Consider the following 26483-nt stretch of genomic DNA (forward strand, 5'->3'; position numbering starts at 1 on the left):
ACATTATGAGGCAGATAACTGGGGGAAGATCTGCTCTCCAGGTACATAAATATCCAGTGCCTGGACACAGTCCCCAGGGAGCAGTTTAGTGTAGTAAGTGCTGAGATACTGGACCTGCAGAAACATACCCTTCATTGGGAGGCCAGGATAGAACACAGATTAGGAAGGAAAAGCCTTGGCTGGCTCAGTGCTAGTGGTTGATGTATTGTAGAATAGAATCTCATTTTTTAAAGAAGCAAACCCTGAATCCTTTGAAGTGTAATTTGGGGAAAAAATCAAGTCTCTTGGGGGACATCAACCTATGAAATATCTGCTGAAAGTACAGTACAGGAGAGGAGAAACAATCCAGGAGGTCTTTGGAGGGTGTGGAAGGTGACTTCCTAGCCCATCTGGTTAGTGAGCCAGCTAGGGGATATGCCTGTCTAGATTTGCTGTTCACAAGAGAGAAGGACTGGTGGATGATGTGATGGTTGGAGGCTGTCTTGGACAAAGTGATCATGAAATGATTGGATTTTCAATCCTTGCAGAAGTCAGGAAGAAGGTCAGCAAAACCTTAGCCTTCTGGAGGGCTGGCTTGGCCCTGCTTAGGATGCTGGTTGTCAGAATTCTTTGGGAAACATTACTAAGCAACTCTCCATCATCTATCAGCAGTCCTGGTCTAGTGGGCAGGTTCCATAGCATTGGAGGTTGGCAAATGTGATGCCTTCCTACAAACAGGGCAGGAAAGAAGACCCCAGAAACTACAGGCCTGTCAGCCTGACCTCAGTGCCAGGGAAGGCCATGGAGCAGATCATCCTGCGTGCTATCACACAGCGTGTTCAGGAAAACAGGGAGATCAGGCCCAGTCAGAATGGGTTCAGGAAGGGTAGGTACTGCTTGACCAACCTGATTTCCTTCTCTGAGCATAGAATCATCAAATAGGGTTGGAAAGGACCTTAAGATCATCAAGTTCCAACCCCTCTGCCATGAGCAGAGACACCTCACACTAAACCCTGTCACCAAAGACTCTGTCCAACCTGGCCTTGAACACTGCCAGCAATGGAGCATTCACAGCTTCCCTGGGCAACACATTCGAGTACCTCACGACCCTAACAGGGAAGAATTTCCTCCTTATATCCAATCTAAACTTCCCCTGTTTAAGTTTTAACCCGTCACCCCTTGTCCTGTCACTACAGTCCCTGACGAAGAGACCCGCCCCAGCATCCCTATAGGCCCCCTTCAGGTGCTGGAAGGCTGCTATTAGGTCTCCACGCAGCCTTCTCTTCTCCAGGCTGAACAGCCCCAACTTCCTCAGCCTGTCTTCATACGGGAGGTGCTCCAGTCCCCTGATCATCCTCGTGGCCCTCTTCTGGACTTGTTCCAACAGTACCATGTCCTTTTTATGTTGAGGACACCAGAACTGCACACAATACTCCAGGTGAGGTCTCACAAGAGCAGAGTAGAGGGGCAGGATCACCTCCTTTGACCTGCTGGTCACGCTCCTTTCGATGCAGCCCAGGGTACAGTTGGCTTTCTGGGCTACGAACACACACTGAATTCAGCTCATGTTCAGTTTCTCATCAACCAACACCCCTAAGTCCTTCTGCTCAGGGCTGCTCTGAACCTCTTCTCTGCCCAACCTGCAGCTGTGCCTGGAATTGCTCCGACCCAGGTGTAGGACCTTGCACTTGTCATGGTTAAACTTCATAAGGTTGGCATCAGCCCACCTCACAAGCGTGTCAAGGTCCCTCAGGATGGCATCCCTTCCCTCCAGCGTATCAACCGAACCACACATCGGCAAACTTGCTGAGGGTGCACTCAATCCCACTGTCCATGTCACCAACTAAGATGTTGAACAGGATCAGTCCCAACACTGATCCCTGAGGGACACCACTCATTACTGGTCTCCAGCCGGACATTGAGCCATTGACCACAACTCTTTGTGTGCGGCCATCCAGGCAGTTCTTTATCCACCGAGTAGTCCACCTATCAAATTGATGTCTCTCCAATTTAGAGACAAGGATGTCATGCGGGACAGTGTTGAACGCTTTGCACAAGTCCAGGTAGATGACATCAGCTGCTCTACCCTTGTCCATCAGTTCTGTAGCCCCATCATAGAAGGCCACCAAATTGGTCAGGCAGGATTTCCCCTTATGGAGGCCATGCTGGCTGTCACCAAGCACCTTGTTGTTTTTCATGTGCCTTAGCATGCCTTCCAGGAGAATGTGCTCCAACATTTTCCCAGGCACAGAGATGAGACTGACTGGTCTGTAGTTGCCTGGGTCATCCATTTTCCCCTTCTTGAAAATGGGGGTTATATTTCCCTTTTTCCAGTTGTCGGAAACTTCACCTGACTGCCATGAGTTTTCAAATATGATGGCCAGTGGCTTAGCAACTTCATTCGCCAGCTCCTTCAGGACCCAAGGATGGATTTCATCAGGTCCAAAAATAATGGTCCTTCTGCAGGTGATAAGGTGACCTTCCTGGTTGATGAGGAAAGAGCTGTAGACGTTGCCTATTTGGACTTTAGTAAAGCATTTGGCATTGTCTCCCATAGCATTCTTCTGAACAAACTGGCTCCTCATTGCCTGCATTGGTATATTCTTTGCTGGGTTGGAAACTGGCTGAATGGCAGAGCCGGAAGAGTGGTGGTAAATGGTATCATGTTTAGCTGGCATCTGGTCACTAGTGGTATCCCTCAGGGCTCGGTGTTAAGGCCAATACTAACATCTTCATTGGTGATCTGGATAAGGGGATCTAGTGCACCCTCAGTAAATTTGCAGACGACACCAAGCTGGGCAGGAGTGTTGATCTGCTGAAGGATAGGAAGGCTTCATTCGAAAATGCTGATTTTTCATATGTCTTGATGAGCATATCAAAAGAAAAGAAAATAAAAGGTGCCATTGGCTTCTTCTAATTTAATATCACAATAGTCAAAATACATCTATGCTTTGCTTCTATTGCTCACAAAACCCCATTCAGAACAGATGCCATTTCAATGCAGCCATTTTCTACTGAGAAAATTACTTACTTACTGCCATAGTTTGTTGATCATTTTAAGGTATTAAGGACTGGAAGCAGCAGTTTCCTGGCTGTGTGCCATTTAGAATTTGATAGAGCATTAATACCACCTGCTGAAAAGCCTCATGAGATCTGCTCAAGGGAAAACATGCAATATACTTGGGGTTTGAAGCTTTTAATAACACTTGATAATAGTGTTATTAATACATTCATCCTGTACAAAATCAAAATTAAAAAAAAAAGTCTGATGCATTCTCCCTCTTGACAAATGGAAGTTTAATTCTCTTCTTTCTTTGCTTGTATAAATCTCAGTGAACACGATAACAAAGAGATCACGGTGTGCCACAAGTAAGGATCAACCATGAGTAAAAGACAGCGAGCAGAGCTGATCTCTTCCTCTCTAACTTCGACTCCTTCAGCCACCAATTCACTGCTAGATTGTCTTTCTGACAGAGAAACTTTGTGAATTGCCTTCCGTAAGGTTTAGGAAAATAAAATGTATTCTTTCTGTTGTTTGTTAATGTAGGAAAACTAACACAAGATGAAATATCCTACTGACATGAACACCTAGATTCATTCTTCATTACTGATAATTTAAATTACCAGCATGATTACTTTTCCCTCAGTCAGTGGAGAGCGTAGTGGGCACTCTGAGGGAAAGATGGTGCTATTTAAAAATTCCCTCCTGGAAATACCTCTCTTCCCCAGGTCAGTAGCTACTGTCATAGTGCAAGCATAGGAAAATTGGATCTCAATAGTCATTTCCTCAAATGTGCACGATCTGATGTCAGGGAGCAACTGATGCTTGTGACCAAATATCTTCCACGTGTGTTGAGCCCACCTATTCTTCCTGCTAGGCACAATCCATTTTTCTGGTCATAAAATCAGCTTCTCCTCTTTTAAACTGCATAGAACTGGGACAATGACTTGTTTTAAAAATCATGATGAAGCCCACAATAGGCTATTAAACAAATTGTGCTGGAATTCCAATAACAAATGGCCTGGAATTCCAGCTCTATTTAAAAAAAATGAGATGATGTTGTGAAAAATACAGAGGAAAACCAAACATATTAAAAACATAAAACACTACAGACTCTGTGTGGTTGTTTGGTAGTTTGGCATTTGGAATTTAATGCCGCATTAATGCCCCCTGCTGATAATCCTTCAAAGCTGTACTTTGGATCAAGCTCAGTATTTAATAGTATTGTGCAACAATACCATCCTTAAATTAAAAAAAGAAAGAAAAAAGAAACAATCCAGTATATTTCTCATCATGACTGGATTCATCTTAGATAAATCACATTTCTTTCAAGTCTGCTTCATCACAAGGCCTGTCAAAAAAGCAGTAACAAATACGTCCTTACAGTTCTCACATATTAACCCTTTCTACTGTTTGCTTAGTAAAAGGGACAAAGTGATATAGCATGTCTGTATAGGAGCTAAATCTTAAAGGAGAGAAAGCATCTTAGAATTTCGTAAAGAAAGCAGATTATTATAATGAAATATAGCTTGCCAAAATAGAGAAGCTGCAAGAGGTGGATCAGGTGTATTGCTATTCAGGGTTATACTAGGAGGAGCTAAATGGCAGACAGTTTCACAGCATTTAGTATCTCTTTTCTACCTAAAGAAAAGATACCATTAGTACTGATTTTTATAGACACTCTCTTACATATGGCAACACAGGTATTACTGAGATGAGGATTCATTTCCTTTCTCTTCAAGTCATGGGGAAAATGCTTTTCTTTTCCTGTTAGTGATTAAAAAGACACTGTTTTTTCCAGTTTCCAGCACCTGTGCTACTGAGTCTTTCCTCTTTATCCATTCATCTCTCTGCTTCTCTGAGGTACATAAAATCTTGTGCAAATGTCTGTGGCCTTGGCTGGCCACCTAAAGCTTGTAAGGACATACGCCCATGTGTCATGCTCTCTGAAGAGAATGAGAAGATCTGACTTGTCCCTTTCAATCACCAAAGACTGAGTTTAGCCTTTCACAAACAGAGCTCATGTAAAGAGGCAGTGCAACTCATCAGGAGTGCGATGAATGCAGTGAAAGCAGGATCAGGCTGTTAAAGGACAGAGTATTGCACTCCGGATAAAAGCTGGGTAGGGCTGGGACAAAGGCAGGTCTGGTGCCCTCTTGTCCTCTCTGCATGCAGAGTTTCAGGCAAAAAACAGGCATTTTGCAGGGAAACTGATATCTGCCGAAGCCAGCTCTGCTCCCAGTCATCACCAGCTTGTACAGATACTGCCTTATGAATGCAGAGAATTGTGCATTTTAACATTTCATCAGGAATTCAGAGAGATTGTGAAGGGAGAAGGACTGTTGTAGCTCACAGCCATGTGGACAACTCGTACAGTTACTGGCATGCATATGGTATACTTCTGCATGTGTGTTATAGTATTGGAAAGATAGAGAAGTGTGTGTGGGAAAAGGCCATCAAATTTTGTAGCGTTAAAGCGCTGATTTTTATCAGTGAGAGGAGACCACAGAGCATCATTGAATGGTGTCAGACTTAGCATGGACACAGAACTAGGAATGCTGTCAGACCTCTAACTTCTGCACATCTAGTCCAGGATGTGATGCATTAGCCCGTGGTTTAAACAGCTACAAAATCACTGGAAATGCAGACCTGAAGTTACATACATGTGTACACATCCTTGTAGTCAAGTCACTAACATCAACAATTAAGAAGAAGGCAGGACCAGTTGGGAAGCACCAGCTTTACTCTTAGCTTGACATATGTGCAAAGACATTAGCTGGTCAGGTCTGGAACATACATGTTTTCCTTTGGTGGTTCCTAAATAGGCAAGTTAGCATCACCATTACCAGTATCCTGAGGAATCAGAAAAGGAAAGTGAAATAAAAGCAGCAGGACAGAATTGTTCATCCACTATTTGGTGGATGTGGTTCAGCAAGTATGTGGTTATTTGACGTGAGATGGCAAATGCTTGCCCATGGTTTAAACAAGGTATGTTCATCTCTTGAATTTTCTACATCTCAAAGCAAAATGTGCTGAGCAAGTAGAGTATGTAGGATAGACAAAGGGGGGCAGGATGTTATTGATGTCAGTTATCTTTCTTATTTGATAAAGTCAGTGACAGATTTGAGTGAATCTAGGGAAATTTGGCAATTCTCTGAGATTTCTTTGGCAGGGCAGTATCATGTGCTACATCAGTCTGATATGGCACTCTGGTCTTCTCTCAAGCTTACACAGCTTTCTGTACTGAGGAATCACCCTGAAGGTTAGAACATCCTTTAGCTTCCTCGTCAGCAGTCTCAGAGGGAAGGCAGTCAAGAAGTTACCAAGTTTGTTCATGGCATGCTGTTATTACTCACTTTGAATAGTGGGGGATGTTTTCCAAGCTCTTCTTGCTCTTGGAATGGCGCATGTTTCCATCTGCCGCAATGCCTGTAGGAGTTGCCCTTGCCAGGTCCCTGCCCAGGAGTACTGTAAATATGAAGGTGGTCTTCCTTACATCTTCTTGTGGGTCCCAGAAGAATCAGTGGAGGAGGTAGAAACAAAAGCCATTCCAAGCAAATCCATCTGTAATGAAACCTCAAAATAATATTGGAGGTCATGTGCAGCTTAGATATTTTTGTTGATACGGAGAATTTCTGATTATTCCTACCATAATTAGGTACCTGAGCTAATGCAAAGATGTTTGATGCTCTGGAGTTGGTTCATTTCTATACTCAGACCTTGGCTACACAAAAACTATTACACTGCTGTAATGCACATCACGGTGTATGGGTAGGTGTCCCTCATCCCTTCAAGCTCACAGTTGCAGTCTGTGGTTGATCCATGGATCGCAGTTACCTGTCAAAGAAAATAGGCTTAAATTTATTATGTAAGAATCACTGGTAAAATGTAAAGGTCTACAAATTAAAAGGTTGAAAACTGAGAGAGCTGGAGCAGCGTGTGGAGTGGATTGAGTTACGCCTAGTAATTAAGGTGCCTCATACTGTTATTTATTTGATTTCCTACACATAAAAAATTGTACCGGTTGCAGCATTTTTATTACTTTATTCCTCTGTTGCCATTAAGGGAACTGTACTGCTTTAACAGCACAGTTAGAGCTGGAGAAATCTATCTTCTTTATATGGATGAGCTCTTAGGTAATTGTATCTGTGATGTACATAGAAATTTTTCAAGGATTGCTACGTAAAAAAGAAGCTGAAACAGCTTTTTAACCAGGTGTCAGTATTTTTAGAGGCCATGCTACTCTCACAAAACTTCTTTTCCTGAAACAAGTGCCTTAGGAAGATGTGAAGTCCTCTTTTATCTGAGAGTGTCTTCATCAGCCTTATAAGCTATACCTAGGCCAACTTAATTACAAAAAAATGGTAAAATACTGCAGATACTTCTTGAAAGGGACGTGTGAGAAACCTTGCAGAGACAGCTCTGATTCCTATACAGCTCCAGCTTCAAAAGCCTGCGTGTGCTAATAAACCCCCTCTGCCTCCGAGGTGCTTTCCAGCTTGTGCCACCATGCTGACTGAAGTTAAAAACTCCTGTAACAAAGCCATGTCCTGTAATTGGCTACTCCCAGAACAGACCATGACTTTTGTGCGCCAGAACTGCATAAGTAAGCTGATTTCAGAATCAGATTGCAAAATTCTTTCTTATCAGGTGAGGGAAAGAAAAACACTTTAAAGAGTGGCAGCTTAGAAAGATTGTTGGGGGTTTTATTTATTCTGACAGTGTAAAATATATGGTTATCCAGCATAAAAAAACCAACATTTGCTTGGAATCATTTTATCATTAAGTGGAAGTTCAATACAGGTTGTTTTTCTCACTCTCTCCAGGTGAAGTATTTGTTCATTACACATTCCTCTAGCTGCTTTGTTTGGGGTTTTTTGTTGGGGTTCTTTTTGGTGATATTTTCACAAGATTATTTGCTGCGTTTAGTCCGTTGGCAACCTAAACGACTATGCAGTTGGCCAGATCCTTATCTATTAAAAACATTCATTTGCTGCGGTTAGAGATTGTAAATGCCTTTACTGGCTGATACGTTTCTACAAACCTGGAAACACTACTGAAGTGTGAAGGTGAAACCTTTCAAGGCAGTCATTTGTGATGCTTAACAAACTGCTGTAGAAACAAAATTTTTTTGTTGATCCCTGGGGAATTCATACTGCTAACTTAAAGCTAACAGGAGACATGTACCTACTTACTACCTTTACATCTCAGTGTGAAAATAGGCCTTTTAGTTGCTAACACATCTGGATTGGATGGATGGACTTCTAATCAACAGTTGTCTCCATTTTCTTTGTTGCTTGTAAGGATAGGCTTATCTGATGAGGTGTATAGCATTTTCTCACCACCTGACCACTCTACGATGTGAAAATGTAGACCCTTCTTAAGAAGTTATAGTTGGTGTTTTGGCATAGGCAGTTTCAGGAGGCCTGAAAAAAATCCCAGAAACGTACTGTGAAAAAGCTTACCAAAATAGTTGTTTTAAGTAAATTTTCCAGTATTTTTCATGAGTCTGTAATTCTCTTGCCAGTATTTAAAGGAAGTTTGATCATTTAAGAAAACAAAATATGACTAATGAGATATTTTCTTTCTTTATGTCAGGTAATATAAGAGGTCAGAAATCTGTATCAGGTGAAGGATAATTTCATAACTGGATATCAGTTGGTCACAAATAAATACAGACAACACGAGAAAACTTGAGCCCTGAACCAGAATGAATTTCTGAGGCTTCACCCTAATTAGAATGCCTCAAGAAACACATCTCAGTAGCTCTTTGATAGAAGCTTGGTCTGCTTTTGGAAAGGTAAAAGCAGGTCATTAAATTTAACAATCCATGTGATTTATTCCAATTTGCTGTGCTTCTAAAATCCCTTCTGCTGCAGCGGCAAGAATAAAATTCCCATCTCCAAGGAAAAATGGCCTGGCTTCTGTCACGGAAAAAGACCCAGATCCATCCCAGGGCAAAGCTGCCCAGACACACAATTAAATATTTCTGATATTACCCAGTAGAGAGCAAAGAGACACTTGTAACAATTCTTTCCAGTCTTCGTGACACACATACGCTATGACTGTTGCATGCTCCAGTGTGTCTATTCCATGAGTTATGCTTTCCTCACCTACCTAAAAAAAAGCATGCAGGTTTTTTCAGGCTTTGCATAATGATTGGTCACTAGCGTTTATTCAGAGGCGGAGGTGGAAGTCTGATTAAAATGGGTGGAACTGTGAGCCACAGCAGGTGTGTTGCAAGTTGAAAACACTCACGCAGGTTTGTGGTGCTCAATTGCGACAGTTTCATTTCATTAACTGAAACCCAGTGAAGCTTGCCAGGAACAAACAAACTGAGCAAGGGTATCGATAGGTATTTCATTGACAATCCTCTAAGGAACACCTCATGCAAAATAGTGGTCTGTTTGTTTTTTTTCCAGGAGGAATAACAATGAAGTCTATTATGCTGTCATTTGTGTGCAAGAACAATTTTCCAATTATCAGTCATGCACATTAAAGGCACTGTAAGATATATTATCAGCAGTGTGTGGGAAGGATGGTAAGCTGAAAGAATGTACATATTTATTTATAAATACCAGCAGTACTTGGGGGTTTTCAAATTTGTTCATATAAATTTGCATTATGATATATATAAGTGACAATACACACAGCTAAAGAGATTTCTGCAGTGGCAATATGCTGGTTTGACAGGACACAGGGACTGTATAGCTGGACAGTACATGAGAATTTTTTATAGCCTCTTCCTTCTCTCTCTCAGTTTCTTGCTCCTGTATTAAGAATTCTGGAGACACTTCAGTATAGGCTGATCAAAAAGCTCTGCCTCCTATTGTGTGTACTTTCTTTTAACATTGATCTGTCTTTTGCAGCTTTATGTCCCTTTCCCAAGTGGAGCTGGCCTCTTTGCTTTCTTGTTTGAAAAACAGGGGCCTCTCTTCTGAGGGTAACAGGGAAAAAAGCTAATATCTTTGAATTGTCATTAAGGGAACTGAAGTGAACTTCATTCACTTCACAGTGAATGAAGAGTGTATGCAGACTGGGACTTCAGCTATCTCCTATCGTAATAATTTTGATTTGGATATGCAGTGATCGCTTGTGTTATGCTGAGTATTAAGGTGAAGGGGAGGATTTCTGAATGTATTTCAGTAGCCGCTGGATTAGTACATCTGAACTGTACTGCTTACTTTGAAGATTCTCTTTCTTTATACCCAGGACACAATCTTACACTGACACCTGATTAGCCCCTGCAGCAAGCAATTACCAGCTGCCTGTAGAAGATTGCCAGACTTGCTTCGTATTTCTTGGACATTTAAGGAAGTGATTTTTTGATTGCAGAGAACTTGCACAACTTGAATACGAGCAGTGTGCAGTCATAGGAAGGTCTGCAAGGACCAAATCAGTGTGGGCTTGCAGAGCAGTGCAGAATTTAATGGTGTGGTGAGGGACAGGTGTTAAGTGCTACAGAATTAATTCATTTAAATAGCTGACTTTGAGGAAAAAACACATGCCAGTTGTTTGAGTCCAGTTTGTCAAGCTTAATCTGAAAATCAAGCAGGAGTTTTTAAATGGGGCTGTTTCTTCTACATTGGCATGAATGAGCATCTGCAGAATCAGGACCTAAGCATATATCAGTGAGTTTTTCATGTGCAGATTACTGACTAATCCAGAAAAATCTCATCCAGGAGAAAAGTAAATCTTGGCTTTGCCACAGGCTCTACTGTGACCTAAGGGCAGTCATTTTATCTTCTCTGCTTTTGTCACCACTCTGTCAAATGGTGATAAGAGCATTTTCTTATCTTACAATGGAGTAATGATGATTAATATTAAGGATTATGACATGGTTAAATATTGCGGTAATGGAGGCTATTAAACACCTTAGACACTTCTATTCATTGGCTGCATGTCTGAAGTGAGTTATTGAGCATTTTTAATTTTCTCAATATTTAAGTATATTTAAGGAAATTAGTTGATTAATTAACAAACACTGAAAAATGTCAGTGTCAAACTGCTTTGCGTTTTCTGTATTATGTAACTGGATGTTTTGTATCTTAAGTCAGCTTACCTGCTCTTCTTCAGTGGTCCCTTCAATGGCTGTAAAGCTGAAAATAAGGAGAAAAGGCAGATTTGTTATCTGTGAGAAACAGATTATGGCTAGAAAAATCAGGGATTTTTGCATTTGTCATTTTAGGTCCTAGCTTCAGAAGTCAAAAAGAATTAGGGGACTGAAGTTGATTAAGGCATCTGTGACCAGTTGGGCAATTTTTATGCCAGACATCTAGGAAAATTAAGCGCACATTTTTGCTTAAATATAAAGAAAAAAATAATGAACAATGCATTGGACAGAGTCCTACTGCCATAAGCAGTTCTGGATGGAGTCTGAAAAGATACATCAGGAGCTGATTCCTTATGTACACTTGCACCAGCTATGCACCTCAGAATGGCTGCCTGGGTCACCTCAGCCCATGTGGGTCCATCCGCTCACCCAGCTCTGCTGCACAGAAGAGGCTCCTGAACCTGGGCCCCTGAGCCCTCCCATCTCAGAATGGCTGCAAAACAGTGCTGTTTCTTATCACGAAGGGAAATGTCACTCCTTTGCAAGGAGTCCTTCTGTCTCTGGTATCCCTGCACACAGATGAGATCAGGTTTTTGCTGACTGTACAAGCAGCAAAAATTTTGCTCATGTTCATGGTAATAGCTGGACTGTCCTTTCTATACCTCACATCATCCCTTGTCATCATGGGACTGTAGTACAGTCTGTTGAACTGGAGACCTGATTTCTGATGTCTGCTGTTGTTGTTTCCACGAGGTGGTGGGCATCACCTAGGGGATCTGATGTTTTCACAATTAAAATCTCTTTCTGCAGACAGTACATTTTTTCTTTCTCGAAAGAACAAAACACAGGAACTGGGATATGACCAGGATAGGTTTATTATTGAAGTATCTGGTGTTGTAGGTCAGTACTGACATAAGTCAGACTAAACCTGTATTTTATATGCAGGAGGGATTTTCATGCAGAGCTAAGGCAGCGCTTGGCACTGAGAAAGTCAAACTTAGTTGTGGAATCACTGGCTAGAGAGCACATTTGTGATAAGTGAAATTTTCCTCCCATATCAAAACCCCATATTTTTTGAAAAGCATTTTTCTCTCATATGACACCCAAACAGTGTTACAAGTTTAGTACCTGCTTTCTTCTGTTCCCAGTAACAGAGCAAAACTCAGCTGTGTCTGTCGTACCATCCCCTGTGTATGCTGGCTGGGGCTGGCATCCTGAAGTATGTCTGAGGGTATGTTTGGGGTAGGAAGGGTGGGTGAGATTGCTTCTGACAGCCCTGAGTATATGAAGTGCTGGAACTGAGCTTAAATACCTCAGCATCCAGGTATCTTGTAATCTCTAATGTGTTCATCTGTTCATCTTGTCGAGTAGTGATAGTGTCATTGCCTTCCTCTGATGTTAATTTATGAAACTGATTGCCCAAGGTTGATCAGGAAATATGTAGCTGCTCAAGGAGTTAAATTCAGGTTTTCTAAGTCCTTAATTATAGGACTGTGTTTGTTTATATAGAGTTCCACTGACCATCCATGTCAGCATGGGACGTGATTGCAGCATTCAAGGCCAGGCTGGACGAAGTCTCTGGGGACATGGTTTAGCAGTTGGTGTCCATGCCCATGACATGAGGATTGTGATATGAGATTTCCTTCGCAGTCTGGCGGACAGTGAACAAGAATGATGAATTAGTATATCTGCTTAATTTTATGAAGTGAGATTAGTGACAACCTTTGTGAGAACGTTTTGAGGTGTGTTGAAGCAGTGTGGGAAGCTGACACAAACACCAACAATAGCTCATGCTGAGTAACTGGATATATACAAAAAGCTGATAGCTGATATTTTCCAGTGAATCCATTTAGTGAACAATAAACTACCAAAAAAAAAAAAAGACAAGAAAGGCTCCTTGCAGTTTATAGGTATAAAGATGAAGCAAGTTTATTTCAAATGCTGTTGTCGTGGAGAGGGGAAGACAGGCAGTGCACAGTAGCCCCCAACTGGTTGTTCAGAGAGTCAGGGTTTCTGGGTAGACTTCTACAGCTTTACTCATAAGCAGTGGCTCCTGTGAAAAGTGAGTGGCAAGAGGCAGATTTCCCTCTGGATAAGTCTTCATCTGGGACTCTTCTGGATTAGCACAGGATGCACATTCCCCAGCACTGTCTTACAGCTTCAGCGGAGAAGCATTTTGTCTTTAGCTTCCTTTATCGTTTGTAATAATCCTTTCCAGCAACCTACTATTATGCACGGGTTTTAGCTTCTCACTGCTGTTGTCTCCTGCAGTGCTGCCCCTCGTCCTGCTAGCTTTCACTGATCGTCATTGCCGTTGTCACTCACATGTCCTTCGAGAAAGTGTCTGTCAAAGCTTTGTCCATCTATGAGCCGCGTGATGGACCCACTCCTCTCTGAGATGTTCATTAGTGTTGCTTGCCAAAAGGTTTATGTAACAGATGTTGCAAAGCAGGCGCGCAGAAACACACACACTCACACACCATTATTGCAAGGGCTGTCGGGGTGATGGTAAAGGGAGGATGGTCTGCAGGACTAGAGTAGCTTGAAGGCATAGCTGCATCTGTTAAAAAAGCAACTAACGCTTCTGTGTGACCATGCTTTATTTTCAGCTTGTCATCATGGCTGGGACTGTTCTGCTCGCCTACTACTTTGAGTGCACCGATACTTTTCAGGTGCATATTCAAGGTTTCTTCTGTCAGGATGGCAATTTGATGAAACCATACCCTGGGACAGAGGATGAGAGCTTCATTTCACCTCTTGTGCTCTACTGTGTGCTGGCTTCAACTCCAACAGCTATTGTAAGTAGAAGAAATTATTTGAATTCTCCATGACTGCTCCATAAACAGTAACAATAATCCTATAATATCTCTGTCCCCTTTCCTCTCTTTTCAACTATGTAATTGATTTACACTTAGCCAGGTCTCTGTTTTGCCTTAGCCTAATGTGATCTTCATCAGTTATCTCCAGAAGTAATTATTCTGAGGTAATCACAGTGCAAGATTGAGGGGTAGAGCTTGTTAAGCCATTTACAATATAATGCTCACTTCAGTGATTAGTTGTGAATTGCTTGGGCTCCAGAGAGGCTCTAATGCAACGGTTATGTATTACTGGAAATAAGAAAACAGGATAAAGCTGAAGCAAAACCTGGGTTGGACATGCAGTATATCCAGGATTATTTGCCACTATTTTAAAAGTACTTTTGAAGGGCTTTAAAAGGCTTAGATGAGCAGGAAAATGCTCAGTACAAATAAAAATAAGAATGATATTTCCTTTTTACTTATAATATTTATTTCTGGCAGTCACATCCTCTTAACTATTTTTTACCCGATTTTCTTTACTATCCAACCAGTAAGTTGTGATGTAGCTGTTCTGAGCAGAACAGCTGAAAGTATTCAATTAGCTGAGTACATACAATTCCAAACAGATCATTGCAGTCACTGGTTAGCAAAACTTTGGCCCTTTTCCATTTTCTGTGGAAAGCTGCAAATTTCACATATAACCAGCTTTGCTGCATTTATAATTACATCTATGAATTCCTATCAGACTGTGTCTTTATGTACTTCATTTTATTTCTCTTTATTTCTTTGTCTTCAGTATTTCTTTCTTGTATTAAACTTAGATTTGCATCCCTTTCAAAAGCTGATTAAAGCTGTATGTGATGTATTTAATTGTGAAAGGTGAATGCTGCACCATAGTCCATTTTAAATTTTGGTCTGCAGTAACTTTAATGCATGAAACAGTCTAACAGAGAATGCGGTAGGATACGTGAAAACGATTTGCAGAAGAGACTGTTGTTTTTGGTACAGGACACTTCAGCATCAGCTAAAGAAGATGTGGTCAGGAACAGCACAGGGCTCTTTGCACCATGCTTTTTTGTGATATTTGGGTACAGCTTCAAGGAGACAATAGATCAAACTTTCCTGGGAAAACATTTTTCTTTCCATTTTTAATGTAGTATGTTTTACTACACTATTTAATGCATTGTTTGCATTATTTGTATTATTGTTGTATTATTAATTATTTGATGTATTATTACTTAGTATTGGACTAATCCTCAACCAGAGCATATGTCCGAGGGATCTTTTTCTGTCCTCCTGACTGGCACTCAGCGCAGTGTTTTTATATGAGTAATTTCACAATGTTTCCCATTCCGATCTTTTCCTGAGAAACTTTCCTCTCCTTGCACACTAATTTCAAACTCTGCTTCAGCTAGTAGCTGACTCTGGAGACTGAGTTTTGGCAATGATCATTGATACAAAGATGGTAAATGAGACGGCTTGTTCAGAGTCTTCCTAAACTTCTGTCCTTGCATTGCACTGTTAATCAGACCACCATTAGCATCCTCAGCTGTCGCCTGGTACCTGTATGGGTGCTGCCTGTCGTTTTGACTGTCACAGTCTGGGAAGAGATGTTTGATCCAGCTGAATCTCCCAGGGATTTCAGTGGAAGGAACTCCTGCAGCCCTTTATATGGTGATGATTGCACTCTCTCTCAAAAAAAAAAAAACCAAAAACAAACAAAAAAAACCCCAAAAAACAAAACAAAAAACAAAACAAAAACCCAGCCAAAACTAGAACGACGACAAAAAAGCAAACAGACCAAAAAGAAAAAGAACCTGCACAGCTGTGCTTCATGGGAGGGTGCTTTGCATGCATCCACTGTGGGTTAAGTTGTAGTTTTGCTGTCTACACTTTGCTCTCAAGGATAATGACATCCTGCAGCTCCACTGTGAAGTCAGTCTGTCTTAAGTCAGTCTGTCCTTACAATTACTAGTTTCTCCTCTGCAAAAGACACTTCGTGTTTCACTTTCTGGCAACAAATGGTTGGTTTGGCTAAGAGGATTTACAGTATCAAGTCTAATGCCTCTGTGCTGCCAGCATATTTCCACTGCCTGACATCTCATGGCATGAGAGGTGTGATTGTTAGAAGGGGTGGAAGCCCACAGCAATGTGGGAGCACTCATGGTACACAGTTAACAGTGTTTCTGGTGCTATGGGAAATAATCCAGAAGTACAAGCTCCCTCACCTGAGACACAAGCAGTATTTAAGTGCAGTCTTGTGTGCACAGGCCTGGAGAAGACTCAAAGCCCTGATTTCAGCATAACTGTGAGGCATTACAGTGCTTGCAGGCCAAGAGGGAGCATCTTCGTGAATTTAATGGAATATCTTTGTGTCGCAGTCATTTGGCTATGACAGTGGCCATAGGGAAAACTAATATGTGTACTTTATTTCTTCCCTGACAACACTTTTCAGAAGTGCTGTTGTGGGTTGGTGCCACTGTGTGTGCATTTCCCTGCATTTTTAGTGGCAAAATAAATAAGACCAGCCTGGTTTTCTGCAGTTTTATTTGTTGTTCTTGAAATATGTGATGCTGTTGACTCTCTTTAACCTTTTTTTAATGCTACACTGGGTAGTTAACCATTGTACATCAGAATTACAAAAGGCTTTTAATGCTCCTACTGATAACCTTAGTCTCTGATAACGAGAGTTTCTTGCAAGGGGAGATGCCCAAATCTCATGACAACACTGTTAAATAAATGAAAATCATGTATGGCCAACTCTGTTCTGTGAAATGCATTTTTCTCGAAAATGTTCCACTGAGGATAGGTCAAAGGCTTTCATCTGCTTTATTAATTTTTAATTTTCTGAATGTGGCGGTATTAGCATCTTTGCAGCAAAGTAGTAGGATATGGTGAATTCAGTCATAAATTGCACTTACATAAGGAAAAAACTCGTTTTCACTGGAAAGAAATAACTGGCCATTTTATTTCATATTTAGTGATTTATCCCCTGAAACATGTATCTTCAGACACAATAAGTAAATTATGCTGTTGACAATGATAGAAAAGGGATATTCCTGATATCCTGCCTGTTTTGGACTGAACTTGTAGTTATCTGTAGGATCAGGTTCCATGAAGAGCTTCATGAGATAGGTATGATTTCATCTTCATCTCATGCCAGTTGTCTGTAATGCCCTCCCTTTGTATTTTCGGATACTTTTCCCTCCTTGCAGGCTGATTTCAGTTGTACTGACATTGTTGGTGGTTTGTTATTAACAACTGCTGAATTTTCAGCATTCCCGATGTCATGCTGAGATGGGTATGGGAATAGTTTCAGCTTGTCTCCTAGTAATGTAGAAGCTATGGTTACATCATTTTGCAGACAGGATATACCATCCTTGACAGTCATGGCAAGCACTTGGGTACTGCAGCTACCAGGAGTGTCTGGGGGCTTAGGGAAGGGGCATGAGAAGAAAGATACTTGTCTCTGTGGCTTGTAAGAATAGCACAGAACTTTGGTCTTGGCCTCCGTTGCCTTTCAAATGATAGGAAGTTTCCAATCTTCAAAAAACTGCTTTTGTCTTGGGCTTCAGGTGGCCTACAGCAAAATGTCTGCACATCTGGGTAGCTGATCTTTGCGTTGTAAAGATTCAGAGACAGTCCCTCATTTTGGTAGCTATAGGTCCTTCAGGAAGGGAGAAATTAGCCAGAGAATAATTGCTTTTTTTTTTTCCTTTTCAGAGTTGGAGGTGTTAGAATGCAGACCTTTTCCTGGAGGTAAACATGGTGTAGGTATTTTACTCAGCCGTTTCTGCGGTGATAGGGAACATAACATAAAAATTCATAGCAGCTTGTGAGTTTGAGCACCAGAGTGCGAGCCCCATGATCCTATGTCTGGCGGATTTAAAAGTGACCTATCCCACAGCAGCAAGTTATGTAGAGGCTGGAGAATACGTAATACTTCAGTGTACTGCCAATTCCAAAATGTTGAGGCAGGAAGGGGTAAGAAGTAATAATTCTTCTCATTTTTGCCTGTATGAGAACTTTATCAAAACAAGTTGCTTTGCATAAACATGAAATTTTAAAGCCATTTTCTTAAAAATATTCTGTGATGACTCCACTGTGTTCATCAGTGTCCCTCAGAATTAGCTTTTGCTGTTATGAGGTTACTGCAAATCAGCCAATTCCCCAGCTGGTACTAAACAACCCTCCCAGAGTTGAAAGCTGCTGTCTGTACTCCTCCATCCATTGTGATTTGCCTGCCTGCCCAAAAGAAGCAGAGAGGCTTAGGAACAGAGCCAGCTCACTGAAATGAATACTGAGCAGCAGCAGACAGCTTGAAGGGCAACGCTCTTTGTGTCCATAAAGTAGAATAGAATGTGGCACTATGGTTTTCACACAACCTTCAGTTTCTTCCCTTCTGTTTTGAGGTTGGAAGTGGCAGCCTACATGTAATTGTTACCTGGCCAGTGCTATTAATCTGTGCAAAGGAGTATTTATTTTCGGACAATATTGGAATTAGTCTGGCCTGATCAAACTGGCCTGATTAATAATTAGAAAATGAATTATAGTATTGATCAAATTTATCTGAGGCAGGATGAAAGCCTTCAAACTTCTCTTTTCATCTGTACTTACCTTCCAAGCTTCAGAAATACTGTTCTGACAGATGGTTTTCCTATTCTCCATGCCACGTTGCTTCTTGGCTTTGGCTTAGTACAGCCATGTTATTACAGTGATTTATTTCTAGAAGGGTAGGCAGGGAATTTCTGCCTGTGTTGGCTGATTCCCCTGTGGCAGCTCCTCAGCACATGATGGGAAAACCAAGAGGAACTAATGTAGCTCAGAGCTTTATTACAGTAGCTTCTTACCAGCTTTTTGAGGCAGAAATCCCCAGGCTCTGCTAGTGACAGTGCTGCCGGAAAGCACATCATGCTACAGACTCCTACCTGCCACGCTTCACCTCTGTGCTTTCATGGCAAGCTGGGTGGCAGTAGGGAAGAGAGGTCAGTTTCAATGCCTGGAGGGTCCCTTTCCTCCTGATTGAGGAAGGCTATGTCCCTTTTCCAAGGAGATGTACCACACATGGCGCTCACATGGTCTTGGCTTTCAGGGCTGGACTCCCGTTTTGGCTTGCTCACAGAGAGGAGTGTCTCCACCCAAGGGCATTTGGCTACACCTTCCTTTTATTGTTAGGAAATGGAGCCAGGGCTCCCCACAGGATGAGGCTGGAGAGGCTTGCCAGGTGTCCTCTGTGAGTGGTGGCTTGTCTCCTTCTTCTGGGGCCGCTAAGGCCCAGATTGTGAAATGCTGAATGACAAACTGGGATATGTAGGAGTGAGGCAAGGGTGTGCCCATTACCCTATGTAAATGTATATACTCTGGTACTTACAACCTTCAGTGTTTTTATTATTTGACAGGACAAGGGAGAAAAGCTTTAAACTGAAAGAGGGTAGATTAGACATTAGGAAAAAATTCATCACTATGAGGGTGGTGAGGCACTGGCACAGGTTGCCCAGAGAAGCTGCGGCTGCCCCTTCCCTGGCAGTGCTCAAGGCCAGGTTGGACGGGGCTTTGAGCAACCTGGTCTAATGGAAGGTGTCCCTGCTCATGGCAGGGGGTTTGGAACTGGATGATCTTTAAGGTCCCTTCCAACCCAAACCATTCTGTGGTTCTGTATTTTGCACACCGTTCTGGGAAGTAATAAATACACCTTGTTTGTTTGGTGTAACACTTTCAGGTATTGCTACAGCCAGTGTCTCCAGGGCTTACTGATGGTTCTGGTCACATGCCAGTTTCTCAGGAACAGTGCAGAGCTGTGGAAAATTTCTCCTCTCAATTAAAACTTCAGTAAAATGCTCTTAGATGGTTTTATCACAGTAAATTGTGTTTTTTAGCACAGTGAGAAGACAGTTGTGGGTTTTGGTGGGCAGTCTAGAATCCATATTGTGGATTTCAGCTCTTTTGACCTTCATATAAAAGAAACTAGGTTTCTGGTTCTGGAAAAGGACTTTAAGCTGTTCTTTGCTGTTGTTTTCATTGAACAACAACAACAACAAAATTACACAAAACCACAGAATGACATAATAAGTAATTGAATACAGATTAAGGTTTTGTCCTCAGCAGATTGTGGGTGAGCTGGCCCTGCACCCTTCATCTGAAGGCATTGCTTCATTTCCTCTTATAGCTATGCAAAACACAGCACTGATTTCTGCAGGCTGAAGATGACCCGTCATGGTGATGGCAAGGATGAGAGTGTCTGAGACCACTCTCAGCCGATCCCTAGTCTTCATGACCAGCTAAAGAACTGATGTTATCAAGGAAATCCTCTGCCCTCCTAGACAGGCTTGGGTCAGGGTCCTGGCTGCAGATCACAACAGAAATACTGTGCCCTGGAGGGGGTGCTGCAACAGACTTCAGTCACCACTTGCCTCCTAAGATGTCCTTTCTCTATATGAATGCTGATTAGTGTTTGCTGCCTGGATGTGATTATGGAGTCTCAGCTCTGCAGTGTCAATATTTGGCTCTGTAGGTAGCGGTAGGATGGCAGATCAATAACCCTCAGGGCCTAAGGCTAACTGTGAGGGAAATCTAAGGAACTAGGTAACTAACACCACTAAGTGAAAGCCAATGTGAGCCATGTTCTTAGTAGGAACTGTAGAGAAGATGGAGACAGACTGTTCTAATCCCAAGAGGCAGCTCTGCAATGGGCACAAACTGCAAGAAAAGAAAATTATTAAGAAAAGTATTTTCACAATGGCAGTAAAAAGCCACTGAAACAGTGGCCTCCAGGAGGCCATGGGACCCCCATAAGGACATACATTAACGCAACTGCTCAAGGCTGTGGTTTGTGGTGGTCCTGCTTTGACTAGGGGTTGGACTGGAGGCCCTTGGAGCCCCTTCCCAGCAAAGTCACTGTGTGATTCTGTGCCTCCTCACTCTGTAGTTCTAGTGAAAATTTTCTGCTATTTAACTGATGACAGATGAATGGAGCCATCAGCTCCTATGTAGAGCCTGACAAGTGTCTCTACTGACAGGCAGCTGTGCTAATGCAGTCTTCAGATACACCATGATGCAAAAGGGCAGAATTGCATTTGGCCCAGTGCAAGCCAGTGCTGGTGGAACATCTGCTAGAGCATTTTGCAGAGGTCACCTTTTGGTGAACAGGCCTGCTTTTCCCAGAGAGAGTTGTGTGGAGTCATTCTGCAACTGGACTATTGGGGTTGAGAACCCCATAACACTCATCTGCTTATATTCTCTGAGTGCTCTACACATAGCCTGTCTCACAGCCAGTGCCTTCCATGTATCTGCTCCTTCTATAGACTGCTCTTTGAATACTGAAGAATTGATTAATTTAGATTTTTGATATTAATATGCAGCCAAACACATCTTTATAGAGGATTCAGGAAATCTCATACAGCTTGCTGGAACCTGTCCAGAACTGAGAGTGATGATGTCCCAAAATGGAAGTTCAGTTTTGCTTTCTGCCAGAAATATTTCTGTGTAATAGAATGTCTCTGGATGTGGTTTCTTTGTAGAAAGTGGTGTTAACAAGGATTGACTGTGTCACAAGGATGCTGTTAAACAAGCTGATAGATTTAAAAACCCTTAGAAATCAGAAAGACATAAAATTAATGCATAGAAAAGACAGATCCTGCCTCTACTTCACATAATTCTTCCTAATATGGTATTTCCATTGTCTCTCTGTGATTGGAAATGCAATCAGTTATACTCTTTTGTGGGAAGGAGCAAAAGGATGTTGTTTCACAGGGAGACTTCAGACAGTCCCAGGCTGTGGGCACAGTTGTGATTCCTGCGTCTATTCTGTGCTCCCTGGCTGACGCTCCTCGTTAATTTGTGTGGAATTGCAGCTGACATGAAAACTGTCTGTGGCAACTTTCACACAACCCCTGTGTTTGCCTAAAGTGGGGAAAAAAAATAGAAAAATAGTGTTTTCCCATTTGTCAGCCGTGAGTGAGTGAGTGGCAGGAGGACTGTTGAGATGAAGCCTCTGCCAGCAGTGACATTGGGCTGTATGGAGGCAGTTGGGCCAGAAACCAGTGGAGAAGAATGGTGAGCGGTTTGACTAAGTTATGATGAATCTGTAGCTAGTTTTCAAAGGGAGATGGGGAAAAAAGGTGGCAAGACCAGGGCAGCGTGGCTGGTGGTGAGTCAGTTTATGCATCGGAAGAACCAGACTGTGGCTTTCTAAACGCACAGGAGTTTGGAGAAACATGACTGAGGAGGAAGATTTTGGCTGCTGGAGGAGAGGTAAGCCACAGTGTGGCAGGGGAGTGAAGCAGCAGTATAGTCAACAGCTTTGCTAGAGGATTTGAATTGAGGTATAAGGTTAATGTCCTGATGAGAGAAACTAGTAAAGAGAGAAAAGTCTTAAAGCTGGACTCATCTTTGGCTGTCAGCACTATCAATAATTATCTTTTTAATAACTCTCCAAGGCTGCCCCCACGACCACCTCACTGCACAGTTCCAGCAGGACTGGCATTCCAGGATGCCTCTCTTCTGCAACCTCCTCTTGGTTGTAGCCCAGATTCATTCCAAGATAGTTTATATTATTTTATACCTATGGAAACAGGTCTCCTTGACTTTTACCCCAATATATATTTAGAATGCAGTTGTGCAAAGAATTGTTCGGCACGGACGCAGTGAGCTTATCAGAAAGTGTTGTAGGAAAAAAAGTAAAGATAATTACATTGTTTCGTTGATTAAGCTGATAACTAAATTGACCATTGGTAATCTGTGCAGGAATGCAGGAAGCATTGGGTGTTGTGTTTTGCTGAGAACTTGAAAGCAGAAGGCGTGATATTTCACTGTCTGAAAACGCAAGTTCACAAGTTCAAGTACTATTACGAGCAAAAGGCTGTTGAAGAAGAAAATGGGACAGATCATTTTATCTGCTTCTTTGCTCAGGAGGAGCCACTAAATAAGTAAAGCATGTGCAGCAGAGGGGTTTGAGAGCTGAATGTTGAGGAGCAAGTATTTGGTGACACTGCCGGTAATGGGAAGGCAGGTCAAATCGAAGTTTTCTAGTGGATAGGTTGAAATCAGCAGAGGAAGAATGACTACTGGGTAGGTATTTCAAATTCATACCGAGGCTTTGGGGCATCATTGTAGTATTTCTACCTGATAATAATGTGAAAATGAATGTGAGCAAGAGTGTCCAAGCAGCATAATCTCAGTGTAGTTGAGCTGCTATTGCATTCAGGGAATCAAGGACAAAATCACATCCAGTGGCGCTACCTTTTCTTACCTATGGCCTGCATCACCTCAGGCAGCAGATGACCTGTGCTTTCAGTCCCCAACATCCAGTGATATTTCCTTGCAATTTCTTCTGTCTAATTAAGCCAGTATGATACAGCAGTTCATTAACCTTACATTGTTTTCCTAAGAAGAAGTAAGTAGTTTGCTTGCTTTTTAGTTTTTCCACTCGTATTTGTGTATCTATATTTAGATACAGCTGGACAACTTGTCTGGATGTGGATCCTGCTCATGCAGAATCATGAGAATCAGTGGAGTTACTTGACTTCAGAAATGCCTGGTGAAAAAAAGAAGTTAGTTCTTTGACCACATTCAATTCTCCGCATCTAGATTAGCTATTAGAATTAGGTGCCCAGGCCTCCATTGAATATTCAGAGAACAGCAAGGCTCACTTTCTTAGAGCCACATTAAACATACAGGGAAACAAAATTGAAGCAATTAAATACAGTACCAGTGATGGCACCACAAGAATAGTCCAGTTACACTGAGTCATTTTACATCACCTCGCAAATACAGCATTATTACTATACATATAATTTCTGTATTAAACCAAAGGCACTGTTCACCTAAAAAAAAAAATGACATTTTGATCTGTTATGCTATAGGAAATTGGGACAACTCTGCTTAAATCAGTGGAATGGAATTGAACAGATTTATAGCCTGGCAAGATTTACTCCTGAATCTAAGTGGAACTAATTTATCCACATGGGATTTTCTAGGAGTATGCCAGACAGCTAAATGTATAGAAATAAAGAAGGGAATTGAAGTGGGAAAACATTCACTTAGCTTCTGATGCAAAGGAACTTCAAAAATAGATGTACTGTTAAAGGTCTGTTAATATGTTTTGTACCTAAGTCTGTCTAAAATGAAAAGTTCGGGGTTTTTAAAGTCCACTAACCCATGTCTTCATAGAGTAGAATTTCCTTAGGATGTGGATTGTCTCTCAGTGTGTACATACAGCCACAGCAGACAGAGCCAAAGAATTCAAACTTTCTAAACATCATCATAATTCAAATAATAAATGATTTGAAGCACAGTGTCACTTTTAAACTGCTTTAGTGCAGATGGTCTTTTTCTTAATTCCCAGCCCCATAGTTAGTGAGCTGAGCTTATTGAACCGCTTGCCAATTCTGTTAAGAGCAGATGGAGTGAAACAGGATAAAGGCAATATTTCAGTGTGGCTCTCACCCCCAAATGCCATTATCGACATACATTTTACAACTCCACATCTCTTGCCATCAGCAGTTAGAATTATAAAGAGGTTGAGCATACTTGGCTTGAATGTCAGTGATCGATAAGGACGCTCATCTGGCTTAATAAGGATAAACTGTTGCCCTTGAAATAACGTACCGTTCCAGCAGTCAAAGTGAACTAAGACTAGTTCCTCGATATTAGTACTAACTCTGGGTGTCTGTGTGCATGTGTGTGTACACACACACTTTTTGTTATGCATTTCTCTGACCGTTCCTAGCACCATGTACTCTTCTTGTGTCTTATAGCAATGTATTAAAGTAATTCTTTCAAGTAAACCCCTTTTAAAAACTAATTTCTGCCACTTCAGGCTGTTGGGTTTTTTTCCTAAAGTCTTTCATTTAAAACTATATCTTTCTAAAAAGCACCTAGTTCTGCTTTCTAAACCCTGATGACAAAACATGATACGTGGGATTTTCAGAAGTGGCCTCTATGAACGGACTGTGACTGCCTCTAAAGCCCATGATCAAACTCTGTCCAGCTTCAGCTAGGGCAGATACACCTCTGTCTTAAATTTAAGACAGACTTAAATTATTTCCGAGTGCTCAGGAAATACTAATCCTACTCCTATGGGAAGCAGTTACCATTTTTATAGAAAACATGAATGATCTGATCACAATAAAAATTTGTAATATGTTAGCACAGCTAACATCAAGATCACTGGATCCCTGGAGACATCACTTTTGATGATTTAATAAATAAACTAGGGTATTTAGTAAATGAAACAGGCTAGAAGTCATCCTCTGGCCCTCTAGACTAGCTGGCGTGTGCAATCTGCGGCCAAATGACTGAACTCCTTCTACTTACATAGCAGTAGCATGCAGCTTTCCTTGGGGACTTGTCCCAGGCTTTTGCTGAGACTGTTGTCACCAGGCCAGGCTGTGGCAGTGACCATACTAACAACGTAACACTATCGGTTAGTGGCGGTGCTATACCCATACCTTGGCACTTTTTACTTCATTAGTACAAATATGATACGTTTGTCCAGAATGTTCACTGACATCCTCAAAAGTTTTGTGACTTGAGATCAATTTCCATTGCCCAGAATGTTCACTGACACCCCCAAAAGTTTTGTGACTTCAGATGAATTTCCACTGCAGGGATGTCCTTCATATAAATTTCCTTTCAAAGTTGGCAGTTCTGTAACCTGTCTGTCAGAGGCAGGCAAATATAAGTTTGAGAACGTGTGGAGGCTACTGGAAGCATCCAGTGGTACTGAGGCCTCCTGGTAAAACCTTAGAGTAGACTTCTGCAGCATCACTTTCCAGTTCCCAGATGTCTAGAAGCTTTCTGTCCATGAAGTCTATACTGTCAGTAAATTTTAAATGCTAATAACAGGATATGACAAATTCTGTGCTAATCACAGTAAAAATGGGAGTTTCTGTGATCCACGGTATTCATTAAAGTCTCTTTGCTCCCTGTGTTCCAGGAGTTAGTATAAGAAGGCCTAATAGTTGATATGTCTTGCCACTGAGTGCAAGAATGGCAGATCCTTTTCCTGGCCAAGAGCTGGTCTGTGTCAGTTCAGCTCAAGTGAGTAAGTGTAGCCTCACTGTGGAATGCAGTGTTCCAAACACACACTGCTGTGTAGTAGTTGCTGTGGGCTGGAACCAGTCACCCATGTTTTTATGTTTGCTCATGTAATTTTTAACCCTTTGTTTCTTTCCCTTTCCTGCAGATTTTTATTGGTGAGATATCCATGTATTTCATAAAGTCAACACGAGAAACCCTTATTATCCAAGAGAAAACTATTTTGACTGGAGAGTGCTGTTACCTGAACCCACTGCTTCGAAGAATAATACGATTTATAGGTAAGCATCCTGAGCACTGCAAGCTTAGTTAGTCCCTTTTTGCACCAAAACAGAACAAAACATCCTGATAATCTACACCACAAAATTAATTAAGCTGTGAAATCTTTACAGGCGTCTTCCACCTTAGAGGGATATTCCCCCTCGGATTTGCAAGGTAATGTTCAAAATGTGCCATATCATGCTGGCTGGAGCTAGTCTATATCCTATTCTGTTGAGCTTAATGCTTCTTCTGGACCCTTAAAGAAGGCTATGCCAATCAAATCCTTATATGAATAATTCCATCATTGCTAGCCTGTGTAAGCTACCCATTTTACTTACAAATTGGTCCTCACCAG

At 41.7% G+C, this 26483-nt stretch overlaps 1 protein-coding gene across 1 annotated transcript in view; it reads left to right on the forward strand.

Moving 5' to 3' along the window:
* PLPPR1 (phospholipid phosphatase related 1) overlaps positions 1 to 26483 on the forward strand; it is a 135477-nt gene that overhangs the window by 87016 nt on the left and 21978 nt on the right. The window contains exons 3-4 of the mRNA XM_065663054.1: positions 13643 to 13831; positions 26016 to 26148. Of these exons, the coding sequence (XP_065519126.1) occupies positions 13643 to 13831; positions 26016 to 26148 (322 nt within the window). The remainder of the gene's footprint in view (positions 1 to 13642; positions 13832 to 26015; positions 26149 to 26483) is intronic.

This window comes from Lathamus discolor, chromosome Z (genome assembly GCF_037157495.1).
Source record: "Lathamus discolor isolate bLatDis1 chromosome Z, bLatDis1.hap1, whole genome shotgun sequence".
In the NCBI taxonomy this organism is placed as follows: Eukaryota; Metazoa; Chordata; class Aves; order Psittaciformes; family Psittacidae; genus Lathamus; species Lathamus discolor.